General features: G+C 38.0%; 2 protein-coding genes across 2 annotated transcripts in view; both read right to left on the bottom strand.

The window, feature by feature from the left end:
* rgs8 (regulator of G protein signaling 8) overlaps positions 1-12,809 on the bottom strand; it is a 38,189-nt gene extending 25,380 nt beyond the window's left edge. The window contains 1 exon segment of the mRNA XM_053323039.1: positions 12,802-12,809. Coding sequence (XP_053179014.1) covers positions 12,802-12,809 — 8 coding nt within the window.
* Positions 12,810-14,780: 1,971 nt separating this feature from the next.
* Positions 14,781-26,826, bottom strand: LOC128362297 (thiamine transporter 2-like). Its single transcript, XM_053323038.1, has 6 exons — positions 26,740-26,826; positions 24,692-24,955; positions 21,528-22,284; positions 16,247-16,439; positions 15,055-15,196; positions 14,781-14,924 (listed from the first exon to the last, which is right to left on the bottom strand). Exons 1-6 carry the CDS (start codon positions 26,824-26,826, stop codon positions 14,781-14,783), a joined length of 1,587 nt encoding a protein of 528 aa, XP_053179013.1.
* Positions 26,827-27,608: the final 782 nt, after the last annotated feature.

The raw sequence follows: 27,608 nt of genomic DNA, 5'->3' as shown, positions 1-27,608 counted from the left end.
ACAGAAATACAAGCTTAATGCATACAGACAATAGCATAAATATTGTCTAGTGTAGTGAACAGGAAGATGTTATGTAACCAAGCATTTACATTAGGCTCATGCATATTGGTACACAGTAGGTAACATGTGAAACATTGATGTCCTACCTGAAACAAACACATTGTCTCATAGTATCTCTCATCCGTTTTGCTGTTAGCACGATAGTAAATATTGCATATGCACAAAGATGCACGAAGATGAGGAATTGCAATTGCACCTTTGTTTTTTTTGTATCCAAAAGCATACGAAAGTCTGCATGTGATAAGACGCATAACAGCATACAGTATAGGAGGGAGATTGAACATTTGTTTTATTACAATCTGCAGAGGAAGATATGATCTGCAAGGAGCTGAGAGTGTGGAGGAGGCAGCCTGGCAGAGGATAGATAATTCTTACCACTGAATAGACAACTAAGTGTTACATAAAATACACACACACACACACACACACAAAAGCAAAAGTCTCCAAAACTGGCTGAAATGCAACGAAGTGGACAATGCACCCTAACCAATACCATTAGATACCTTTATCATATTTATCCAAAAGCTTATCTTATCATAATCCATCCAGAGCGATGCACTGTGTAGAGCATGCACCCGTAAAACAATACTGTCAAATCAAATCATCCATACAAGCAAAATATCAATATTTAAGCTTTCTGTAGGTACTGTACAAATTACAATCTTGAATTTAACTTAATTTTCATGGTGTGTATTGTACAGTGCTGTACATCATTGTCCATATTAGGGATGTGCAGAGAGGCCAGTATTTGAATCTGTATTGATTGAGGCAGCAAAAGAAATATATTTATCATGTATTGTATTTGACTAAAAGTGGCATAAATACGTTTGTGTTTTTTGCATGTCTAATTTTAGGATATTAAAGTGTTTATGGGTTTCATTAACACAGCAATACACCTGTAACCTTAAATATCATTGAAAAGAAATCCATACTCAAGGCAATAAACTGAACTTTAAACCAATAAAAGCCTATGTGAACATTGTTTAAAAAGCATTGCACATGCTAAAATGTACATAACATTTAACATATAACACACAGACAGGCACACACACAATGTTAGTGGTTTGAAAAGAGGACAGCTATGAGGATACAATCACTATCGGTTGTTAAAACTCAAAAACAGGTGCAAGCTAACCCACATTTCAGTGAGCTAGCATTATGGAAATAGCAGAACAAAACATAATGTCCTCTCCGCTCTTGTTCTCACAACAGAGAAAACAGCGTTTGCTCACACCAGGAATGTGACACTCAGCTTGTGAAGGAAAAACAAGTTGAAATCACCAACATATCTCTGGCGCCAGCTGCCAACATGCCAAGACAAACTGTTGAGTCAGCAGCAACGTGCTAAACTTAACGTTAGCAAGCATTAGCTCCAGACAGCTGCATAGTCAGGAGAAATGCACATATTTAACATTTATATTTAACCAAACTGACAGGAATACTTTCTAACACCAACACCTTTGCAATTGTTTTGGAAGATTTACCTTAGGGTGGACTTGTGGTATATTTCCAAGCTAGAGAGACTTCCTTGTATTCTGATAATATCCCATATTTTTATGTTTTTGTTTATTATATACAGATTAGCAGCAGGACAGGCACGCACACACGCACACACACCCTCTGTTCAATGTCACGTCAGCACAAGCAGGCGGAGCACACACACCCCTTACACCCATATGAGAGGGTTTCTTTTTCTTCCCCTAAATAAAATATTTGTGGAAAAAAACACTATTTGTGCTTTGCTTAATACCATGTTTGGATTTGGCTTCACTCTGTCGTCCACATCACAGTATTGTTCCACTTTGTCAGAGATAAGTTTTATTATTTCAACTGGAGTAGTTTTGAATATATATAACATTTAATTATCTTCAGGAAAGGTGACATTATTACTAGGGCTGGGCAAAACGATTATTTTTGTAATCGATTAATCTAGCGATTATTTTTTCGATGCATCGATTAATCTAACGATTCATTTTTTTCAATTTGATTCGATTCAATTATCGATTATTTTCCCATTATTTGCCTTATATAGCAATTTACATATGCTAATTTATGTATCTCAAATCTCTGAAAAAACACATTTCTTCATTCAAACATATTTTTATTGTTTTAACCAAAAATTATCAAATTCCAAAATAAAATTCCAGTAATGAAAACAATAGTGCAATCTGACACCAGAGGTGGCATTTAACAAAAAATAAAATGAAATAAAATACTTTCAATAAATAAAACTGTTGTGCAAGAATCAAGAAAATGTTATCAACATAAAATAAATGAAATATAAACAGCAGCAGTTCTTTTTAAACCAACAAAATATAACCTCTTAATACACGCCCCTATTTTTTATGTTTTTAGCCTAAACGACATGACCAAGTTGTGAGCAGCACTGATCCCACATAGTTTGGCCTGAACCACAGACTGTTTATAAGAACCCCGCCAAACTGATAGTTTAGCGTGATACGTCATTCACCGTTGGAAACCTCAGACTATTGGCTAAAAGGTTATCAACTTCATTTCACCGAATATTTCCATAGGCTGGAACAGCTGTCAATCAAAGCCACGTGCTGCCTAACCCTGAGCACTGATTGGCTTGTGAGTGGTGTCGTCAGAAGCAGGAGGAGCTCACGGTCGTAAACATCTAGTCACGTGTATGACGTGGTTTGTTATTTGTGTTATTACGTTACGTGTTGGACTAAATACATGGACATATTGAGGAAAGTATTTCGGTTAGAAGGAAACGGATTTCATATTTCACAAGAATGGATACTTGGCGAGCTGTACAGAAAGTCCTGAGTCATAAGATGATCGTTGTGGATGAAGGGAAGACTTTGAAGGTATGTAGCATTATAGCTGTTAGCTTACTTTAGCTGAGTGGCTAGCCGAGCTAATTGCTAATACTATTACGGCTGTGAGCAACCATACAATTTGTGAGTGGCCTTGAATGAATCACGACAATCTAAGCTTTCTAACAATGTACGGCATGAATATATATGTTTAAGGGTTGGTGTTTAAAACTCAGAAGAACGTGTTGCTACCTCCTGACATCCGTCCCGTCCCGTAAGAGGAACAGCGTGCATTAAGAGGATACACTGCTCTTCATTCATAGGAACATACACTCTGCCTTTTCACTCAAGAATACGGTGTGTAATGTGTGTGTTTAATCCAAGATGTAGTCATGCATTGGAGTGGAGGAATGTTAGCATTTCAACATGCTCAGCAGTCAGGCTTACCCTTTTTTTTGGTGACAATGTTTCCAGCAACTGAAAAAAGCCTTTCAGATGGCGTTGATGTGGCAGGTACAGAATTACGAGTTCGTTTTTTACATTGATCAGAGTCAACTGACTCACTTGCGTTGCTGCTGCCTCTACCGCTACTCGTTTTTTGTTTTCAAACGACGCGTCGACGTAATGGATTACGTCGACGCGTCGCCCCAGCCCTAATTATTACCCTCAGAAAAGGTAATAATGTCACCTTTCCTGAGGGTAATTCGCCCTCGGGAAAGGTGTGAGGGGAGGGGATACACAAGGCCACAATCACGTCATTTCAAGCATAATTATAAAGACTCGTGGTCCAGAATGTGACCCTAACTCTGTCTCCAATAAAAAAAAAAAAAATCATACCCTCAACCTACCACATATGGAAAGGGATCTGTGTAATTTGATCTATTATTTCAAGCGGAAACATAACATCCAGAAGTACGTAATAGATCAGAGAAAAATGTAATTATTAGAAAGGTAATTACATGGCAGATTAGATTACACATACATGTGATTTTAGAAAAAGGAAAACACACACACACACAAACACAGGGAACAATCATACACGCATTTCCGGTCAGGAGTATCTCAGCTGTGAGGCACATGTTCTTAATTGAGCCTCTTTTTCTAGCTGCACCTGGCAATTATGACAAATGTAGCTCCTGGATCACCTATTATGTTTGTGTAAAAAAAAAAAAAAAAAAGAAAGAAACTGCTTGCATATGAACTCTTGAAATTACCGTCAGTACAGTTCTTTTTCTTTTTTTTTGTCTCTCTCTGCAAATGTCATCCAGCAAACAATATCGCAGTGAGCAGGAACTCAAACTATTCGTAATTCAAAGCCCATTTCAAATGTGAGGTAGCAGGGCACAAAGGAAGAGTGATGAGAAATGTTTCGCCCACATAGTTGTCTTGGGATGTGTGACCTTCATCATGCTGCAGCTACAGAGTGGCTTGTATAGTATCATAGATTTCCTAGTCACACACAGTTTTTTTTTTCTCTCTCTCTCTGTCTCTCAGGGTGACTAATCGGAAATCTTCTCCCGGAAGTTGTACAAGTTCTTACTGAAGTAATTCGTCTTTCACACTGTCTGACATGCACAGCTCTGCTGCAGACTATAAACGATTTAAACATTACTTGATAAGATCTGCAGATTGGATATATTGTGTATGGGGACCCATTTTAAACCTCCTGTTGTCCTCGAGTCAAGGAAGGAAGGGAGGAAGAAGGAAGGAAGGGAGGGAGGAAGGAAGGAAGGAAGGATGGAAGGAAGAGACAAAGACGGAAGGGAGGGAGGAAGGAAGGAAGGAAGGGAGGTAGGAAGGAAGGAGGGAGGGAGAAAGGAAAAGAGGAAGGAAGGAAAGAAGGACCGAGGAAAGAAGGAAGGGAGGAAAGAAAGAGTCAAAGAAGGAAGGGAGGAAGGAAGGATGGAAGGGACAAAGACGGAAGGAAAGGAGGAAGGGAGGAAGGAGGGGAGGGAGGTAGGTGGAAGGAAGGAAAGAGAAGGAGGGAAGGAAGGAGAGAGGGAGGTAGGAAAGAAGGAACAGTCAAAAGTTGCTTGCTTCCTGTTCCAACTCCTCCATCTGAATTTTATGATACTCTTTACCTCAATATTAACTGAATAGTTAAGGTCTTTAATTCACTGTTTTGCTTTGCTTCTTTTTTTTTACCATGTGCTTGTAGGCCTGGTACAATATACTTATCTCCCATTGCCTATTCTTTAATTCATAATCAGTGGAATAAAATTGGGGGCTCTATGTTCAGTCTCTTGCTCCAGTATACTGTGTCTAACTATTCAATGGTGTCCACTGAAATACAATATTACACATGACTGTCATTTTTATTTTGTGCTTGTAGGCCTGGTACAATATACTCATCTCCCATTACCTATACCTGGGTGCAGATTTAATTCATAATCAGTTGGATGAATAGAATAGGGGGCTCTATTTTCAGTCTCTTGCTCCAGTATACACTGAAATACATTATGACACATGACTGTCATTTTTATTTCCAAAAGTTAACTGCATGAATTAATGAATTAATGTATGAGCACCTCACTGCCCCCTGCCTGTGTGAGAATAACAAACTAAGGGTGGAGCACTTCACTGTGTTGTTATTAATGTCATATCTCCAGCAGTGGAGGCACAGGGTTGTGGAAGTGAAACAGAGGGAGCACCGAGTTATTTTCTTTACCTCAGAGTTGGTTTAATACTGCAGTGTGTTCATTAACCAGTCTTGTTTGTCACTGCTAGAGTTCACTGGTCCACTAATGTAGGCCTCTGAGATACAGCGTAGAAAGTACACAGTATTCTTCACGTTTGTCTCGCAAAGTTAATTATTTAGTTATTAAATCAAAAAATGCTTGCAACCGCTGATGTTTTTGCTGATGCAGGCTATAGACTGTCTGAGTGATGCACTGCCATAGTAGTTGAGTTCTGCCTTTTTCATTCATTTAATAAAGGATGCAGCCAATAATACAAAGGTCAATACTACAAATACAAAAGCTTTTGAGTTAGATATTCAGATAAAATCAGGCGGGGAGTTCTGGTCCTGTGAAATGGGGCCAACGCGGAAGTAACTTAGAACTGCATTCTATCAAAAGGCCACCAGGGGGCGACCGTTTTGGTGTCAAAAGGACTTCCGTCTCAATACAAGTCAATGGAGAATTCACCAACTTCTCACTTGATTTCTAACCTCAGTGAACGTTTTCAAAATGTGTTTATGGTCTCAATCGCTAGTTTAAAGCCTTCTTCAATGCAGTATGATGTTCATTTGTGAAATTTTGGCCTCCCTGATTTTATATTTGACGATAAAGCAGGGTATGCATTAGGGCGTGGCTACGCCGTGATTGACAGGTTGATTGTCCTCGAGATCCAGCCCTCGCAACCAATTGCAAACTCCCCGCTCCGCCCAAACTTCTGCCCATGACTCCGCCTCATGCCCACATAAGTACAATCCGTGTTTTTATTTTTCCCAGCATGCACCTGAAATTCTCAAGATGGCGCTGCTTAGATTCGAAACTATTACACCAATGGGTGACGTCACGGATGTTACATCCATTTTTCTTATACAGTCTATGAATAAAAAACTGCACCAAGAAGTTGACATTTTTGGTATTTAATTAATTATATATATTAATATATTCGTAGTCCCCTTTACTTTTAATGGTTTCATGAGTTTGTATGCAGTCTTAACTCCTGAAAGGAGAGATGTATCTCAGGGGTACAGAGAGGGGTTATCTGAAACAACTATTTTTATATCATGGGTGTTGTTAATTAACATCAAACTGTGTCACATTCATCCGAAAGGCTTCTTTTCATTTGCAGTCCCGAGGGAAGCTGGAGTGGTGTTTGAAAAGAAAGAGCTATTTTGTTGTTCCTTTTGATCTGAATGTATAGGCTACCTTAAAATGAAAGCCTATTCTGTTTATTAATGCTTGGACCACTCACAGATTTTCTGAGAGAGGTTTATAAGTTTTTAGGTAAATGACATCCAAAAATAATATGTTCCTCTTTTTGTCTATTGACTTCACAGAACACTGTGTGGTTGATTTATTGGATGCTAATTTTGGTGTCGAATCCCTTACATCTATCTTCCATTATCTCCCATTCATTATTACAGCTTATGACGAAGAGAACCCATAAAGGAGGAGGCTTACAGAACTGCTCAAATAGGTTCAGAAATGTAATTATACTCCTGGTACACCTGTACACTCCAAAAATATTGCCCCCAAGTCTAAATATAATTCACTGTGTTAGTCATCGCTGCTCTATCTGTCTCCATGATTATCTCAGCCATCAGATTTAATTTCATGGCTTCTATATTAATCTTTCTCCCATTTATTCACGCTGTTCTTTTGGACAAATGGTTTTCATTTGAACCCTTGGAGAACACCAAATTATTTTATCTCACTTAATGAGTCACACATTTATAAAGTGTTATGTGAAATGATAAACATTGCTTATTATTTTTGGATACAGAATATCGAATTTGCATGGACTGGTGAACGAATGCACTCAGATATAAAATTAGATTAACAGTTATGTGATGTGATAGCAAAGCCAATTCTTTTAAATCATTAAAAATAGGTATATTGGAACAAATTATTAATCTAACAGGTTAAAGGCAACCCTGTGTTCTGTAAGCAGGGCACTGGATGACTCATACAGTTTCATTAAAAAAACACTTTTCATTGTTTACTTACGTTTACTGTAATTCGTTCAAGCTTATTCCAGAAAGCACTGAGCCTCCATGATCACAAAAAAAGCCCTATTGACTGATCGCATGACACACTTCTTATCATTAAAGTTGGTGAAAGCTACTCTTTCACAGTTTAAGGACGTCAGTAAAGTCACGACAAATTGTTTGAGTGTGAGGGATTTTATAATATCCTTCAAATTTAATTCAGCCTCCACCAACCCACGTTGTTGGAGAGGATGAAAATGAACAGACTTAAACTCAAACACATTCATAGCTAAACACACACAAAGACAAAAGTAGCATGTTTTCTGAAAATCACTCGTTAGCTAGTGTGCTAGCTGGTAGCATGCTACAGTAGCTTGCTTGTTAGCAAGTTAAAATGTTAGATTTTTATCTCTCTCAGTATCTATTTAACTCTACCCCATTTGATTGGTTAAGAGGTTGTCTATTAATAAATAAAAATTATGTATGTTTGTTCTTCTTTGTCACATCAGCTACTAACAAAGATGTTTTATAAAAGCAATCCCTGCTCTCTAATCACCACACAACATTAACTGAATGTAAAGACATCCTGATTGCTGTAATGGATTGACTATCTTAACCCTTACGTACTGTTCATATATTACCCTTGCAGTATGTTCCAGGTCAGTTTTGACTCGGTCTATAAATTCCTTCATAAATAATGTCGATACTAAATTTTTAACCACAGATCTGTTTAGAAAGCATCAATAGCTGATCTGACTGATCAATAGATGGGTGATTAAATGTTGATTAATGTTTCAGAGAGCAGATAGAGTGTATTTTTTAGGTTTTACACTAATTTTTGGAGAAAAAACTCCTACTATCACACAATATGATGTCCTATTTTACTTAAGACATGAAAATATAACATAGCAATAATGATTTAAACGTATTATAAAACTGAATATTACAAGAACTTTATGGAGCTGTGGGGTTCATTAGAGCCACCAGTCTTCACTGCTACATCATAAAAATATATCCTCATGACTACTGTCTTATTTAAACTATTATATAAAATTTGACCTAGAACCGCCTCAATGTGACAAAAATGTGTAGCACCTAAACAAAAGTAAAACATTTTAAAGTATTTTGTGCATTTTGGGCTAATATAGGAAAAGTTTCAGGGTCAAGAAAATATGTTTTGGGTGTTTTTACAGCCGTGAAATGTCAAAACGGGTCAAACATCACCTGGACAGTATGTAAGGGTTAACAGTGTTTCAAATATCTGCAGAACAACTTCACAATTGATTTTAATCCTAAAATGTGACATGGCAGTTTGTGGCAAATACAGGGTTAGCTGGTGACATAACGTTTTCGGGACAGTTTATCTAGTACATAATCAAACAGATGGGGTTTCTGGCCTGTCTTGGAAGGTTGTGAAACTATGTTGACCCAGACGGTAAGGACAATCTGTGTGAGTGGCGTCACAAAAAGTTATGTCATTTTGTGGGATGGCACAGAGGGAAGGCCCATGTGTCAAAGTGATGCATTTAGACAGTATTGAGTAATCCAAATATGTGTGCCCACACACTGGTTGATGATTGTTTGATCAAGGGGTAAGAAGACTGCGGGGCTTCCCCCTACTGATGCATAACGCCAGCAGGCTTTTACTATATTAATAATCTAGTACCAGGATGTTCGCACTAATGGCACTAAAGTCCTACGTTATTAAGACAGCGAAGATTGAATCACCCAAGCTCTGGTTCATATGTCAGTGCGCTGCTGTGCAGAGGCGAGTGAAGAAAGCCAGTACAGCCTGACACAGTGATCCACATGTGCTCATACAACTAGATTGTAAATGTAAGGGGCAATAGTCTCCCTGAAGATGGACCTGGCTTACACTGGTCTAAAAGTTTCATTGCATCAGCTAAATTCTTGCAGCTAATAAGGTATAAAGTTTGTAGAGCGTGCATATATTGTATAAAATGTAAACACAGGATATTGTTTGGATCAAACAGGACATCAGTTCATGGTTGATGTAATATCTCCTCTCAAGCACTGTGCCCAGAGTGAGTCACACGCTGGAAGCCTCTACAATAAAATCATAAAAAATACCGACCACACCTGTAGGTCAGCTTTAACAAGGGGACTGTTTTAGGTTGTCATTACTAACCTGAAATAAAAAGGAAGTTATCCTTTGCTCGACAGCTTTGAAAAAAGTGAGCTAGACCTGTATGGGAAATGAGTAGAATTAATTGTTAGCTATCTCGAATGATTAATTGCAAGCAAAGTAAAACAATGCCACAAGCTATATACTCAGAAGTGTGAAAAAAAGCACTCCAAGCCCAGGAGCTAAGCAGCACAAAAAAAAAAAGTTGGAGTTATAACATTTTGTGTAGGAGGCTCAATAGAAAGTTCTGCAAACTGATCTTTCCAGAAGTACAAAGAAATGTGGAGGATGTGTTACAACATACAGGATACAAGTAAAAATCAGTGAGCATGAGGCTGCTAAACTGAACCAATGCTTTCAATGATAATTACCCTTTGTAATATTGTATTGTTGAACCATTTATGCTATTTTATAAAGGACTGATCTACAACATAATCATGAGCTCTGGCATTTTCTCTCCATTTTTTATCTTCCATCTCTTTTAGCTAAAAAATATTGATCTGCACTTTTATTAACATTAGAGGACACCATTGCTGTGTGCCAATAACATAAAAACCAGAAAAAAACAACTCTGTACTATTTTAAATATGTTCTTTAAAATTGCATAAATGCTGATAAGCTTTATTATGTGGTACAATGAAGTGCAATTAAGTGTATTGTGGTAGTGGGCAGCTGCAGCATTAGGTTTTGTAGATATGTAGATTTACTTAAGAAACCTTGTTATACTACTGTTTGAAAAGTCATTATGAAGCACAGATATATTAAAATCTGTACCACATTATGATCTAATTCAAAAAACAAACATCTCCACTGTACTCCATGATGGTTTTAACATGTGCAAAAACGTCAGCCTAACTAGTATGACATACAGGGCTGGGCTGGGGCATAAGGAGATGAGAGAGGGGGCACCACATGAGACGGAAGTGTTTGGTTGTTGTTGCTTTTCTTAGCAACAGATGTGCTTGTACACAACTTAGAAATAACTATATTTTCTTCTGTGGTTTTCCCCATTTATATGCATGGGTTTTCATCTGGTTTGGTTCTGTCAGTGGCCTCAGCTAATGCCACCAGACACTCACTGATTGGCACCTTGACCCCTACTTTTCTTTTTGTCGGGAGGACTGGGAGGACTTTGGACCATTTAAAGTTCTCGGATAGAAGGTTGGACTTTATTGCAGCCTGTTGTCTAAGTCTTTTGGGGTTTCAATCTAATGCCTCACCTAGGGTTAGGGCTAGGGTTAGGGTTAAGGTTAGACACCGTAGTCAGGGCCAGACCTGACAATACAAAGTTTGATTAATTGCCACTACCTTTGATACTTCTGCCTCTGGTCTCAGAGGAGAGGAGGAAGTGACCTTGACCCCTACTTTCCTTTTTGTCGGGAGGACTTTGGACCATTTAAAGTTCTCGGATAGAAGGTTGGACTTTATTGCAGCCTCTTGTCTAAGTCTTTTGAGGTTTCAATCTAATGTCTCACCTACGGTTAGGGTTAGGGTTTAGAGTTTAGGGTTTAGGGTTAAGGGTTAGGGTTCGACACCAACGTAGTTAGGTCCAGACCTTACAATACAAAGTTTGATTAATTGCCACTACCTTTGATACTTCTGCCTCTGGTCTAATATATTCATCCTATTTGAACAGCAGATGGTTTTCTTTCCTGTCAGAGGAGAGGAGGAAGTGATGACAGTATGACCTATGCGCAGTGCAGTAAGGTGTGTAGCTGCTGTTTGTTTGCTGAACAGGTGATAGTAGGATTATGAGCCAATGATGGTATCAACCCATTTCCTTGTTTTATCTGACAACACTGTAGAGTCTGCTTCTTCCTCTGATAGAAAGGCTGATGACTAAAACTGAATAAATTGTACACACCCCTTCTAGCTATGAGTCATGCTGTAGCAGTGTTGGTGTATGCAAATGCTTGAAATCACTCCAATCAGCATCAATTCCTCAAAATGCACTTTCAATGAAATAATACATGTCACAACTTCTAGACTCCACATTTAAGACTTCTTGATCCATTTCTTGAAGAGACGGTGGTATCCTATAGCATATAACATTTACATTTTCTGTGCTGAGGATTTTAGGCAAGAAATGTATTTAACTGTTATTTGTGGTGCACACAGTATTGAAAATTCACATCTGAAAACCTAAAATAACCAGAAATAATACTCAGGATTGCCCACAGTACTTGCTGTGAACTTCAGAGGATCTACTGTCTACCAAAAAAACACTTCTAAGAGAACTGTTGGAGAGAGAGATTTCAAAGCCTTTCTTAAAAACAACCAAAAAACTGCAAAGCTATGTTGAGAAAGGCAGCCTTTAGACACTCGTATAACTTCATTACATGTCCCATCGAGTGATAAACCTGTAATATAATCTTGGTTGCAGACTATATATCAATTTGATGCTTGGGACATTGTGTACTGAATGTGTGGGGAATCATAGGGCAACAATGTGAATAGAAAACAGTATAAAAAAAATTTAAAAAAGCATTTCTTTTTCATTTCACCTCCACTGTTTGCTTTTGTGTGCTATGAATGTGATAATGAGAATGATTGTGTTGATGAGTGTTTTTTCTAAAGCTTATTCAAAAAACCTTTCACACTGTCCAGCGTATTTGATTCATGTCGTATTGTGGTTAGTTTGTTTGTAGACGTGGGTCATAGCAGCAGTCACATTGGGAGAATTTTGCCTCGGGCCGCGTTTTGATCACTAAAGCTTCTAATCGGTTGCCTGTGGACAAGTTTCACAGCGGTATCTCGGAGCACCATTTTGGATTGAAGTTGACCACTTTTCTCTCATGATTGTCAACTTTCATCTGACATGGTCCAAAATCCCACAGTGTCAAGGGGTCTTTGATATAAAGTTAAAATAATCTACTTCCAAACTGTGCATCACTGCATGTAGCTGCCACTTCAGATCTTATGCATGTGTGACTATATGTGGACACTGTGCTTCTATACTGTATGAATATGATCATGACCAATATCAGATATCAAGGCAGCTGTCCATACAGAATAGGAGTTTCAATATAACATTGGCAAAAAGGCAAAAAAATAATAATTAAAAGAAAAAACTAAAAAGCTAAAGTCAAATTGAAATCCCTGAACACGCTGCCATCGCCTCTCCTACAGCCCACAGTAGAGGCCATTTTTACCTTCTCATCCTTACTTTTTATTGTAATGTATCAGGTAATCACACAAGTGAGTGTAACAGGTGCAAAAATACTCAATGACACAAAGAAACAAATGCAAAAACTTTAATACAATTTCATCTACTGGGTAAGAGCACGGACAGAAGGCTCCGTCCATATCTGTATATCCGTATTTAACGTTGAGCATAAATGGGCCTTAACAGTTTCACCCTTTCAGGCACTACGTGTCAGTGACCAGTTGGGGAGGAAACAATGATTCACACCTGTTTTCACTTTGATTTAATGAGCAGATGAAATGCAACAACACTACAAGCAGAGAAAAAAAAATACAACTGTGTTTGTTAAGGTTTGACCGATAAACACTGAGCTGACATGACTTCATTTACAGCTTATGTAAACTTGATAATGATCGGGAAAATTGCAATTAGATATTTTTAATTGTTCAGCCTTTTTCAAATATACTTTTAATGAGAGTCTCAATGACAACACCAGAGACAAGCAAGGCACATGTCATTATCAAGATATCATCAATTAGCATGCAACACACATACAATATGCCAGCTCATTTCAGCTAATAGCTCCCCCTGTTATCCATCCTGGAACCTTAATTAGCTTACTGTTAAAATTATAAATTATAGGTCAGACGTGACTAGACATTCATCATCTGACCACTTATGGGACGCAATTTCCATTTTTTTTCTAACTGACTGCTGTATGGTGCATATGAATGAGGGCAGAAATTAGAGCATCAGGTTTACAAACCACCTGCTTCACAGCACCAAAATGATTTTAACAAGGTCACCTTTTCAAGGAGGATGATGATTCTATGTATAGTCATATTTGTTTGTTTTTGTGGAAATGTGCTTTTGTGTAAGCATGCCTATATACATACTCACTGAAATGCATATACGCCAAAGATCAGTAGCTATGCAGAGCCAAAATCAGACCTTTTTTTTAACAAGGCGCTGGTTACCTGGCAACAACATGTTGCTCTCTCACTTGCATCTACAGTAATAGTGCTCATGACTACACAAAGCTCATTGTTCATTGAGGTTTTAGGCTCTGTAATTTTAAGAAGAAAATAAAGAAAAATATTTTCAACATATACCAAGAATGAATCTGAACATGTAAGCAGGCTGTAAGTGCTTGGGAGGTTTTAAAGCATATTTAGCAGAGGTGTTGTGCCTTCAGTATTTGTTTTGTTTGTGATACAATAAGTAATATAAACATTTTAAATATTGCATCTGGTTTTCATTTATTCATTTCCCCTCTTATATTAGTAAATTATAACCTCAGAGATACTACTTTAAAAACTTACTGCAGCCTCAACATTTTTACAGAGCTGATTTTCATTTGTAATACATACACTGTAATACAAGTAATACAAAATATTGCTCGTAAGTTGCTGCAGGTGTCTTAACCATCACACCAAATGGCAATTGCATGACAAAACCAAAAACACAGTTTGTTAGTCTGTCCATGTAACCGTTGTGGACATGTGTCTTCATAAAAATGCTGTTAAATTGCTAAATGTGCACACAAGAATTTTGAGGAAAAAAATAACAACTGCACAATTAATCATGCACACAATTCCTCTGAACTCAGTCCATCATCTTTTGTGATGACTTCTTAGGTACACACACACATGCTTGGGATATTGTGGCAATAAATGTATATTTACTAGCACACAGCAAACATGCAGTGTAGTCTTTTTTTCCTACACTGTGAAGATACTGTCCTCTAGTGGCCACGTGTAAATATTACACTTCCAGTATTTTTTTTAATTCAACCCTTTATTTAAACAGGTTTATTTTAACAGGTATTTTAGTCACAGCATTGGTTAAACCTTGCTGATGATGGATTGACCGTCTGAATATCTTGATGTATATCCAAGCAGAGTGTCTACAACCATTTTTTTCATTTCCTGCTGATTTCTGTTGTAATTGATGGCAGAGTTTTGATATAAATCAATTCTCTGTTTCTCACTGATGTAAGTCCTCTGGCAGGCGGGTTGTCTTCTCTGGCTGATGCTCGCTAGCAGGCCGGCCCGCGTGGATTACAGTATACACACCTCTCAGTGTGAAAAGCAGGGAAATGGCAGCAAAGAACGAAGCGTAGATAAAGAACTGAAAAGAGAAGTGAGGAGTACTTGAACTGTGGATGATGACTTATAAAAGATTGATTTGATTTATCATAATAATATTTTGTCTCTTATTGTCTGTTTCCTTTTATCTAAAACATGCAGTAATGCGGTACCTGGGAAGTGATGGTGAGCTGTAGAGACTTGGTGTTGATGACGATGGCGGTGAGGAGACTCTGCAGCACTGTGCCAACAAAACTGTTAATGCCGAATACCAATGCATAGCGCTCTCTGGTCAGTGCCTTGGCTATCTGAAAACTGAGATGCAGATGTAGTCATATAAAAAATGAAACAGCTAAAAATCTTCAGAATACAGGTTTATTAAATTATTAGTTATACTGATATTAATGACAATCTGATGGAAAAAGGAGATTAAAATTGGAAAAAGATAAATTTGAAAATAAGGATCAGCTGGAAAACTGTTTCTAAATTGATAATATTCTTCATAGCACTGCTGGGTTTCCTGCTAAAACATATAAATGAAATTGAATTTAAAAAAGATAGTTGTCACTTTGAGTTCAGTGCTAACATATGCATACCAACAGGATTACAATGTTAACATGTTGTCATGTAGTGTTTGCTGTGTTGATCTTAGTTTAGACTGTTAGCATGCTAACACTTGCTAATTAGCACTAAACACAAAGCAGGCTACAGCTGACTGAGGCTGATGGGAATGTCATTGGTTTTACAGATATTTGTTCACAGACGAATGGAACAAATTAGGGGCCAGTGTTGAGATATTTGACTGGATGAGTGAGTAGTTTGAGATATACACACTGACATCCCTCCACCCTTAGCTAAAAACTTAAACTCACTTAAAATTAAACTCACTGTAAAAACTCAGTTTGTAGACTACATGAAAAATATTGATGTCAGTATCACAGTGATAAAAATGAAAGAAAATAAAGGTTGAAAACAAGAATGATTCCTTTAACGTTTGGTATTTGTGGTTATGTGCTGACCACATTATGTTATTCTCAAGGTGGAAATACTATAATGTGAGTGACAGCACAGCTTAAGTCAAAAATCACCCAAGAATGTGTAAAACTAGACCAAAGTGTCAGTAAAGTGTCAGTAACACAACTATGGCAACTTAAAATATGGTCTAGATTTGTTTGTCCATCCATCCATTTTCTGCCGATGCCTCATAAGACACTTCTACACGTGTTTGAAACATCATGTGGCGATGATACCTTTATGAATATTTATTTTTTGCACACAGCCTTGTCTTGCATGTGCTGACACTGCTGCATTTATGGATTGAGGATCGGACATTTGCCAGCTGACATGTCCATAATGCATCCTTACGTGCAGATGGTGATGAGCTGCATGTAAACAGTTTGGAAGAGGAAATAACAAGTGTAGCTGATCCAGATGTTATGAGTGAAATCCATCAGGAATAGAGCGCCAGTGATCAGGAACGTGAAACCCCCCAGGACCAACTCCCCCCACACAGACCACTCCAGCGTCATGTGGCCCACAGCAACCGAGGCAGCAGCTCCTGAAGGAGAACGAAATATCACTGTGTGACTCACACTGTAACTGTAGCGAAACTAAGAGGTAATGACAAAGAGAGGCCTCAGAGACATAATACTGAAAGTGCATATCTCACAGTATTGGTCAGATTTTTGAATTGGGCACATAGCAGACATTATAATCTTTCACAAATCATTCAAGTTGTTTTAATAATTCATAGCTATACTGTCAAATTTAGGTATAGAAAGGAAACTGTAAAACAATGCCTTTTCCACTCAGAGGTCGGTATGTGATAGGTGGGACATTTAATTATCATCAGAAAATAAATAAATGAATAAAATAATGTTATAATTTTGGCAGTGGTTTTTCATAGTTACACCTGAAAGTCCATAAAGTCGTTGTTTTGGAGCTTTCAATAATGTCACATGATGTCTATTTGAATTTTAGATGTACATGTAATTCCAAATAGAGATGAAGGTGATATGATATATGAGTGAAAGCTCCAGAACAGCTACTAAATGGACTCTGAGGTGAGACTTGTTGCTAACTTCTGTTTCCAAGGCCAAGAACAAATGTTGAGTCTATGGTTTCAATCCAACATGGACAAACAGTCTTTAAAGTGCTCTGAACATTTGAACACTTACAATTCAATGACAACTGGGCAAGCTGCAGCTGCTGATGAAGATCATGCAAAATGACAAAAGCCAACAGCTACTAAGTGGACTTTGTGGTGAGATAGTTTTCTCAGTTATAATATCATACATTATTTAGTTTCTTCCCATATTCTCTTCTCGAAAGGCGATTGAAGCTCAAGTGATATATAAATATATGTAATAGCAATTGGATACATACAGTATATCACACTTCTTTATCATTGTTTTTTTGGAAGTTTATGTCACAGTTCATGGTCTTGCAGTACATACTGTATCATGTATCACTTCAACAGTCACTTTTTATTTTGTTTTAATCATTAAGAGATGAAATAATACTTTAAACTCTAAGCAGGTAACAGTGATGCCTGATAGATGATTCTGCTCATTTCAGCCACAGGGTGGCACAATGATACACCACATGGCTCCTGTCAGCACATGTGATGGCGTTAAGATACTTTTATCCCTGTATATGAAATTGGGGACTCCAGATGGGTCGTTGATGATTTCAGGACATTTGTCTCTCTTCTTTGCTCATCTCTTTATCGTCTGACTGCTGCTTCCTTCTGTCTGATTTTATTTGTCCTCTCACTTTCTGTCTCTTTTTCTCACTGTAATTTCACTTGCCTCACACAGTATTCATCATTTTCAGACTTTTCCTGTAACTGCTGCTTGCTTGTTAAATCATACGGTAATGGCGGAGGTTGAATAAAAAACATAATTGGAGACATGTTCAGTGAGGCTGGTTTAAATAGGAAAACCCTTAAATCCCCAGACTCTTGGATCTATCAGTGATCTTTATCTCTTTATCCACTGGGATATGAAGAGTGTCTGAGTGTAATTGCTTCACTCTTTTATATGTGTACATTTACTTTCTCATCCAGTCCTGGTCAATCAGTGATTATAGTCTAACGTAAACACCACCCGGGCCACTCTGCGTATTTAAGTTGTACTTAATCAATCCCACCGGCTCTGATTAGCAGAGGGGGGTCAAACGGAGACTGAATAATTAGGTCAGTTTCCACAGCAGTGTCAATTGGAGGCTTAGTGAGGTCAGCAGGAGCCAGCTGTACAACTTCATGGAGACGGATCGATAATGCAGCTGGGTTCTACAGTATGGTAGAAATTGGTGTTCATAACTCAGTTTAATTGGATAACTGTCTATATCTACACTATAATTAAACCCACGTTATATAGGACAAAAATAATAACTCACTTGAAGGAAGGCATTGTAACAATAACCATAATAAGGAACTTTATCTATGTAGGTTCATATACTATTAAATTGTTTTTTTTTTGTAATTGTTGGATTATGCTAACTAGCCTGAAGAGTGTTACGTTATTCTCACAGGGAGGTGACTGAGGTGGATGGTGTGAGTACAAAAAACACTTTAATTGTGGTTTGGTGATATACTGACAAACAAATTACATCATCTCTTGTGCTTCACCACTGTTCACATTTTAGCCTAAGACCATTTATTTTCCTGACCAAGTGCTTTGAGTGACCTAAACATAACCTTATCAAGTTAAAGTCTGAGTGGGTCTTGAAACAACAGTCAGGTGCCCAAATGAGCAGTGAACCAGGTTTTGCTTGCTATGATCATTCCTCCTGTCCACAGCGACCGACCATTAGAAGATCCTTTTCAAAAGTGCTTCCAACATATGTGATGAGGAACAGAATCCACCATCCTTGTTTTGAGTAAAATGTATTCAAAAGGCTTCAGCCATCTGATTTGGTCCATTTTTCACATTTACAGGCTTTTTAGTGAAAGATTCCCTCTTTGAGTCTTGAAGGACAGCTGTTTCCTGTTCAGCAGCAGTGGAAGGATCTTAACAGAGGGAGACAATTTGGCACTAAAAAGGCAGTAACTTGAGTTGATTAAGCTGGACAGCTGAAGGCTCACATAAGCTTTGAATCAACTTTTAAAGACATTTCTGCACAGAAGGGGTTGGCTGTTGATGAAGTTCACTATCACTTACATTGAAAGTGCATCAGGAGGGGATCTTTTAATGGTCAGTATGAACAGGAGGAATTATTTCAGCAAGAAAAACATGTGTCAATGTCAAATTAAAACTTTGTGAAGCTGTCCTTTAATCATGCTTTTGTTGGCACAAGTGGATGCTGTCAGGAAAAACAGAAAACCTCTACCAGCGTTCAGATACGGTATGGAACAATTAGTTTAGTCTTTACTCATTATGGTGAGGAATCTTTGTTGACTGTTTATTTCAGTAGTACTTACTATCCATTAGGTATGGGATGATAACTGTGTTCAAAGTATACCGCGTTTTGAAAAAGCCACGATAACCGAAACTGCCAAATTTTCTGTCATACCGTTCCTAAGGTATGAGCTGTTTTTTGTCTGGTTAAAGACAGGAAGTGCTGGTCAGAAATTGCTTATGGTTATCATACCGCCAGAATACTGGCCCATGCCTACTATCCATACAGTATTACTTTATTCACTGCACACTACTCTCAATAGATGGTTCAATATGGATGGTGGGTGTACAATTAACACTGGTGAGTAAGATTTCACACCTTGAGAAGTGTGTGTGGTTCGATTTGGGCAACAAAAACACTTTGGTTAAGGTTTGTGAAACATAACAGGTTGGCAAAATGTTAAAAATGCAAACTTGTGTCTTGTGCTTCAAACCGTAAATATATATACATAATAAATAATTCAGTTTAACCATTAGCAGGTTGTAGCTACATTCAGAGGAATAATGTACTTGAACTTTGAATTCTTACAAGTTGCATTGAGGTCACATGCTTCAGGATCCATCATAGTACATCTGTGTGGCACAGATGGTAGAAGATGTTTTCATGTACTACTGATCAGATAATAATGGTGAGAATGTTGGATTCTGACACTTTTAGCTGCAGTTTGTGGTTTACATCTAAATGGAAATATATTCAGCGTACTGTTTCACACTAAATTGAATAGAAAACCTTGGACAAACGTGACCTGGGGATGGGTTGATGTGAAAACTCTCTATTGATTTAAGTACAGTAGATGTTTAATGTGCAAATGAGTTGTAATCACTTCTTTTAAACCACAGATACATACGGCAGATGGGTCAAGGTGCCCTGTAACTCAATGAAAAGCATACTGTACAAAAAAAAGTAACGAACATAACTCAGTTTGTTCTGCACACATTTGGTTTTTATCTTAATACTAATGAGCTACTAAAAAGTGTTGTTTTGAGGCTCCAGGACATACAGTTATTAATATGCTGAATATGAAAATAGTAAATTATGTTGTGCTTTCCCCCCATATTTTATCACGTTGGTAATCCATATTCATATTTTCCCCTATCGGTTTCTACCAGGTTTTTTCCTCAGGGATGTTTTCTAAGTGTGGAATAGAGAAAAATACAACAGGAATCTTTGGGGAAATATCAGACATGGGCCCTACAGCTTGACTGCATGTTGGGCGGAACCATTTACAAGTGAAAGGCATACAGCTGGATGTGGTTTACACAGAGTAATTGCCTTTGGTTTCTGGGGAATACAGGAATGTATCAGTACTATAATCAATAAAAGTACACTGACTGGATGGCAGCAGCTGCTATACCCATCTGGGGATGAGAGCAGGCAATTAAATAGTCTAATTAATGCTGCTCCTATTGTCTGCCATGCTTTGGGGGTTGTGAAAAACTGATAGTAGAAAGGGATTGTCTATTTATTCATTTATTTATTTATTTATTTTTTGTAACGGAATGGGTATAAATCCCATAAGCTTTAATGAAAATGTTTGGACTTGTTTTTACAAGAACCTGAACCAATTCTGTTAAGCTGGATATGCAGTGGATGCCATTCAGAATTAATCAGAGTTTTCAGGATTTGCACAACAATTCCTCTTGGGTTTGGAGTGACAATGCAGCATCAAACTTTCAAGTATGTGAAATGGTGGGGGGTAGCAAGGTATTTCTCTGATAGTGATTTTTTTCTTTCCATAGACAACCAATTCCAAAGAGCAACCGGTGGTAGAAGAAGTATTCAAATCCTTTACCTTAAAGCTGCAATATCCAATGAATATTTTATATTAACAATGGATCAAATGACTACATGTAATGTCAAAGGAGTTGTTCGTAGTGACAAACCGAAAATATTATCACAGGCTGCAGCTCCCCTCAGCTCTACAGTTTTAAGCGTCTTTTAACTCATTTTGGTTTTATGCCCCACAACTGTTCTGATTCAGTCTCATTGCTGTCTGTTCTCAGTGAAAAACTATAAAAACCCATTGTACACTACCTACGCAGTACTACATAGCAGTGTCAAAACTTTCAACCTTCTGTACTATTTCATTGCACCGTGCTGCTTGTTCTTTAGGTAGCAAAGCTTTTGATCTAGAATTAACTGAAATGTTGACATATTATGTCATGACTTTCCTCTACAAGATGCAACAGCAAATTAAAAATTAAATTGAGATGTCAGAACAAATCAGTGGCTGCCTTTAGTGTACCTGACAATGTGCTGACGGCATCTACCCCTCCATTGTAGGCTGTGGAGTTATGTGGCTGCACGTAGACCCAGAGGATCTGGATGTAGCCCGTCACCTGGTAGAAGCCACACCTCCCTGTGGCTGCCCATATGCAAAGGAAGAGCAAAGCTGTGGAGGAATAACATTTCTTACAGTCCAACAAGAGCCTTTTTAGCATCCTCCAAACATACTTGGTAGTCTTTATGGTCCTCACCCAGATGAAAGAGTCCTGGCTTTCAGAGTCCTTAGTGTCCTCATTTGAGTTTTTCTTTTGTTCAGAATATGTTTCCTTATAAAATAAACTAGTCTCAGGCATTGGCAGGAAAAGGGAGGTGATCAGTGCAACAGAGACTGAGATGAGAGTCACAACACCTAAGCAATATAAGGACACCCCACCTAAAGACACTAACAGCTGACCTAGCAGGGCACCCACAGCGTAGCCCACAAGTATGGCACCTCTGACATAGCTGGTCGCCCTCTGATAGTAGCTGGGCTGGATCACACTGTAAATGTAGGAGAAATAAGCCACATCTGCTGCCATGGCAATGCTGTAGATGAAGAAAGCCAACTGAGCTGAGTGGACCCCCGAGCCAACTAGTACCAACAGAAATGATGTGACATAGGTGAGCCCCTGGAGGATGATTACAGGCTTGTACCTGAGGTAGTCTGTCACCAGGAGGACAGGGATGAGGAGAACCAGGGTGGAATAAGTCCACACAGGATACACCTGTCTAGTCACCTGGATATGGAAGAAAGAAAAGAGATTATTTTTAGAAAATGATCTCTAACTGCTGATTGTAGGCGAGTGTGTGGGACACGATGACAGATGCAGCAGATGCAATGCCACGACTACTCATTGTCAATGAAAAATGACTTCTGCATGTGCATAATGGAACAGGAAACAGCAAGAACGAGGCTCATGTGACATGTTGATAAATTCTAACATTATGCTAATAAATACAATGGCAGCAGCCTGAAAGCAGCTCCTTTGAAGCATAATGTGGTTCTCGAATGTTTTTTTTGTTTCAGTTTGGCCTTGACTCGAATAATGTCCAGAAATGGGTTTTTATGGCGGTGCCACCATTCCACATCTGCATCCTACATCTCTGTCAGCTGCAGACTAACAGAGTAATGTATATGAATGACAGCAGCTGCTTGTTGGTTTTCCAAAAGGGTCACATTACATAAATACTTTGTCTATTCTATTTTAGCTGCTGTCATAAGCTTAAGAAGGTGTTTCATTTTGATATCCGTCTAACCCTCAGGGGATGAATCCTAATTACGCCCCATGAACTTTCTTAGTGCCTCAGTGAGGTCAAACCTTCCTCTTGACCGGCACTTACTTAAAAAGGGATTTGAGGGGTTACTTTGTTCTATTCTGTGGTAACTAGTTAGTAACAGCATCATGTTCAGAGGGCACAGAAGCTGCTACCAACAGTTTTCCCAAAGATAAAACAATTAAGAGTTGTTATCCCTACAAAGATGGGAGGCACATGAACAGATGTGGTACAATGAGGTGGAGGTCTGCATGAGCTAAAATTACATCAGTTTGGGTGAACAATTATGGGTTGTACATTTCCACTTCATGAATAAGAGAAAATAAGAGAGTAAATAAGAGAAAACTGGAGGAAAATAAGTTATCACGGAGCAAGAAATAGCCCCATGTTCAATATGAATGGACCTCAGGCTCCTCAAATCAAAACAAGATTAAACCATTTCAGCATTGGCCCCTGCATGGCTGCAATACACGCATCATAACTTGGTATTTTATGGTAATTTAAGTATCGAGAGTACCATGTATGTATGGCCGGGAGAGGAAATTGAATTTGTGAGGTGTGCTTGTGGTCGACACACTTATGTTTATAATGTTATATAAAATCTCACAAGCCACTCAGGAACACACATTGAAAAACGCAATTTGCTACATACATGGTTGAACATCAATTTGAGTATACCTTGAGTGTACCTGCTGTAATTTACGTGGACAAGAAGCTCTCAGCATGCCTTGTGCTCCACTAAGTGATTGTTATTGCAGAGGCGTGAAGGACTTCTACCACCGGTGCAGCACGATACTTTAAAGGCTCCCTTTTTCTTCTCAGTCTGTGCCAAACTTTACTGCCACAATTTATTCACTCAGTGATATGCTAGGTCAGTTTATGTCAATCTAGTCTATATAACTCTTTAATGTATTGAGAGAGAAAATAAAAATGCATGATTGAATGATAACAAGAAGCAATGATTATTATAATATGATTTTTTTTTAAAGATGAAATGCTGTAGATAGATAAATATACATAAATAGATTAGGAAAATAAATATAACATAAGAAAGTAAACATGTTAAAGGATGTCAGCTTCCTCAGGAAATAGACCTACAGGGGTTGTGAAGCCATCTTCTTCCTTCTGAAGTCAATCAGCATCTCTCTGGTTTTGGCCATGTTCAGAAGCATATGATTTTTTCCCCAGACTACTCTACAAAATCATCCAGTGCTCTTTACTCCTCCTCCTCCTTTTAAATGGGTAATACAACATGTGCTTTACTTCAAACAGGTAATCTAAAAACCCCTTTGGGGCAAAAAGATGTTGTGATGTTTGTTTGTGAGTCAAGCCTAACATACAGTATTTTATTTGCGCTACCACTGGCCAAATTACCATTGCATATTACTTGGATATTCATGGTTTCCATAAACTTGTCCATGAAATAGAAGGCAACATGTTAAAAAACCCATATCCAATTATTTAGCAGTGATATTAAAAATATAATCTCTAATTTAAACCGGCAGTTTAGTAAAGCGTATTTATACTGGCATCTGGCTTATAGCCTTACATGGATGATATTAGGCTATATAATCACACTGACATTGATATACAATTTATATTCACCGGTATATTACATTTCTAATCAGTCATTTGAAATTTGAATTATATTACATTACAGGTCCTCTTGTAAGTAGGGGTTGGCACATAATATTCATGTGTACATTTCAAATATATCTTATAAACCAAACATGCCAGATTCAGTTTCTTATTCTTACTTAGATTCTTTTTATGTATATTAAAACAAAACCACTGAGCAAATCTAATAACCTAAGGCTTCCATCACTGTAGGACAGTCACATATCCCATTTCATAGCTCAGTACCCTTACCTGCTCGGTGGTGAGATTCTTGTAAGTTCCCGTGAGAAACTCTGTCATGAAGGGCTCTATGGGCCTCATCATGGAGCAGAAACCATAGATGCAGAGCAGCACAGTGGGGCCCACCCAACCAGCACGACAGGGCATATAATGGCCTGCCCAGCAAGGCCTGATGGCACACTCTCCGCTCCAGCAAAAACCCATCGTTCCTCTTCGGCTCTCCAGGGACGTCTCGCTGCGTCCGTCGAGAGCACAGTCTAATTTAGGCAGTTTAATCTGTTGAGATATGGAAGCCCCAGATAAGGCCAAGGTGAGACTGACTGTGAACACCAAGTCACCTGCTTTGCCATTGTTGTTTCTCACCTCTGAAGTTTTCCTGGCTACGGCGAGACGGGGAGAGAATGTGAGGCCGTGAGTGAAGATACATTAAGATGAAATATGAGGTGGGGAGCCCCTGGGGCTCCAGCAGGTTATAATAAATACTGTCTCCTCCTCTGTCTTTATACGAAAACACCCTCGTTCCTGCAGATATTGAGGAAGAAGGGGAGGAAGTCAAGCAAGGGAATATGTATGAGTCGGGTTCCTGTGTGTGTGGGGCAGCACTGTGGAGTTCACACCTGCACTGTACATCAGTAATAATTAATCAAGGACAGAATAAATAACAAAAAACTATGATTTTACAAAATGTTTAATGCTTCTTTAGGCAGATAACCAAAAGTTTAGACACTTGGACACATCCACTAATATCACAGCTCTAAATTAAATGTACCCAGTTTTCCAATTATCCACAGTAGCTCATCTGATCAGATAATCTTTAACAGTCAGCGTTTTGTCTTCGTGACTGTCATAAATAACAAGTTCATAACTTTAAAGTCAGTCCTTGAGTTCTCTGGGTGGCTTGGCAGTGAATTTTTAATACTCCGGGAAAGAAATAAGCAAAGCAATCATTCCGGAGATGAGAATTACTGTAGTCTGTAATTTAAAATATCCAACAGCGAATTATGACTCACCAGTGGGGTGTCAACAGAAAGCTCTGCCTCAGCTCAAACTGTCAGAGCGTCTCCATGACTTAATTTTCAACGCCAAGGTCACCAGCAAAGAAAATGTTATTCATATTAGTATATTTAGCATTTGTCGTTTAATGTTGCCAGATTTAAAGGACATGATGTTCAGTGGCTGTGGCTGGAGGGGAACAGATATAGAACCACTCAGTTTGACCTTTTTATTCTGTCAGAGTACAATTATAATGAAGTTTTTATCAATATTCTGTTCTATTGTATCAAGTAATGTTCCTTTCAGGTGCGTTATTATCGGTACATATTGTAGAGCCAGTAGTATAAAAGGTCAGACTGTCATCACTGACATCTAACAGTCACCACCTGATGTTTCATTTACAGTATGCTACTGTATCAGTGTTGCAGAGACATTTAACATCCTCATAATTTACGTTCTTAATTATGGTTTGACAGAAAACTCATTTGAAGCTTCAATTATGTTCACTGGCAATATTTTTTCCAGTGAAGGAAGTGCTACCTCTGGATCTATCTATCTATCTATCTATCTATCTATCTATCTATCTATCTATCATGCAGATGATATACAGTATTAGAAGAGTGGATATTGTAGGTATTACACATGCAAGATTAATTTGTCAGATAATTAATTAAATTTAATTAAGTAGTTAATTAAAAATGTTTCCTCGTTATTTTAAGAAATGTTATCTGGGGGAGAAATAGGTTTCTCTCAAAATGTATGTGCTGTGGCAAATTTGTACAGTAGTATATAACATGCAGATATTTTCATATTACTATCCATTATTTTTATTATTGTCTTATTGTTATCATAATTTGTTCTTTAGTCTCTTATAGAAACTATGTTGTTCTCGATGAGGTTTTCTGTAGCTTTACTAACTACTAGTGGCTGTAGCATAGTCTATCATTTTTATGCTTTTTTAAATCTCTGTGTATAAGAGATTTTCTCAGCAGTACCTCTTGAATCTTTCATGCACTTTTTTTATTTTTTGTATAGCTATGTTCCCACTTTTGATTTTCAGCCAGTACCTTTGGAGTAACAACATGTGGAGGCTCTTGATTATCTTCTAAGGGACACATACATTCAAAGCCTTCAAGAAATGTTTTATCCTCCATGGTCTCACATCCATCACCATCCACTGTCTACCACTCTGCTATCTTTTCTCTTTCCTCCATAGTTTTTTGGGTTTGTATAATAATAGCAGTAGGAGTTTTATTATTAGTAATAAGAAGTAAAGCATCAGTACTAGCACTACCAACCTTTGTTGCATCTGCTGTATTTTCCATCATTCCATATAAACTCATTAAAATGATAACATAATTCTATTTGAGATTTTCTTTCCTATTTCCAATCTCTGTTTAAAATCCTCATCTGCAGCATTTGCACAGATGCAATGTGTATTTTAACTGCATGAGGAGAAATATGTCTGTATGTGAAAAACATGTACAATTTCTTCTTGTTTAGCCATCAGCTTTGTTTTTCTTTAAAACATAACTCATAAGTCAGCAATGCTTTAGTTTTTCTTTAATTTTTTTGTTCATTTTCAGTAGACAGATTCCAAAAAGTAAAGGTATACCTGCAATATGTGGTTTGGATGCTTATCAGTTCCCTTTTTGAAGCCCTTGAATGTGTATTTCCCTGGTGTTGAAACACAGTGTGACTGCATATGTTATAACAAAAATGTACAGACATGAAAAATAACATTAACACCACTGCACGATGCTCTGCCAAGATCATGACATCCCATCCTCATCTTCCACTCTGGACTCATTACGCTCTTAATCATCTCTGACCTCCGGTCTTATTTCTATTAATTTACAGCGACAGAGATGGACCTCACTCTCAGACTACCTCTTTTCTACCTGCTCTCCTTTTTTCTGTTTAATAAGATCCTGTC

Source organism: Scomber japonicus, chromosome 7 (genome assembly GCF_027409825.1).
Source record: "Scomber japonicus isolate fScoJap1 chromosome 7, fScoJap1.pri, whole genome shotgun sequence".
Taxonomy (NCBI): domain Eukaryota; kingdom Metazoa; phylum Chordata; class Actinopteri; order Scombriformes; family Scombridae; genus Scomber; species Scomber japonicus.
This window is presented reverse-complemented; position numbering and strand designations above follow the sequence as displayed.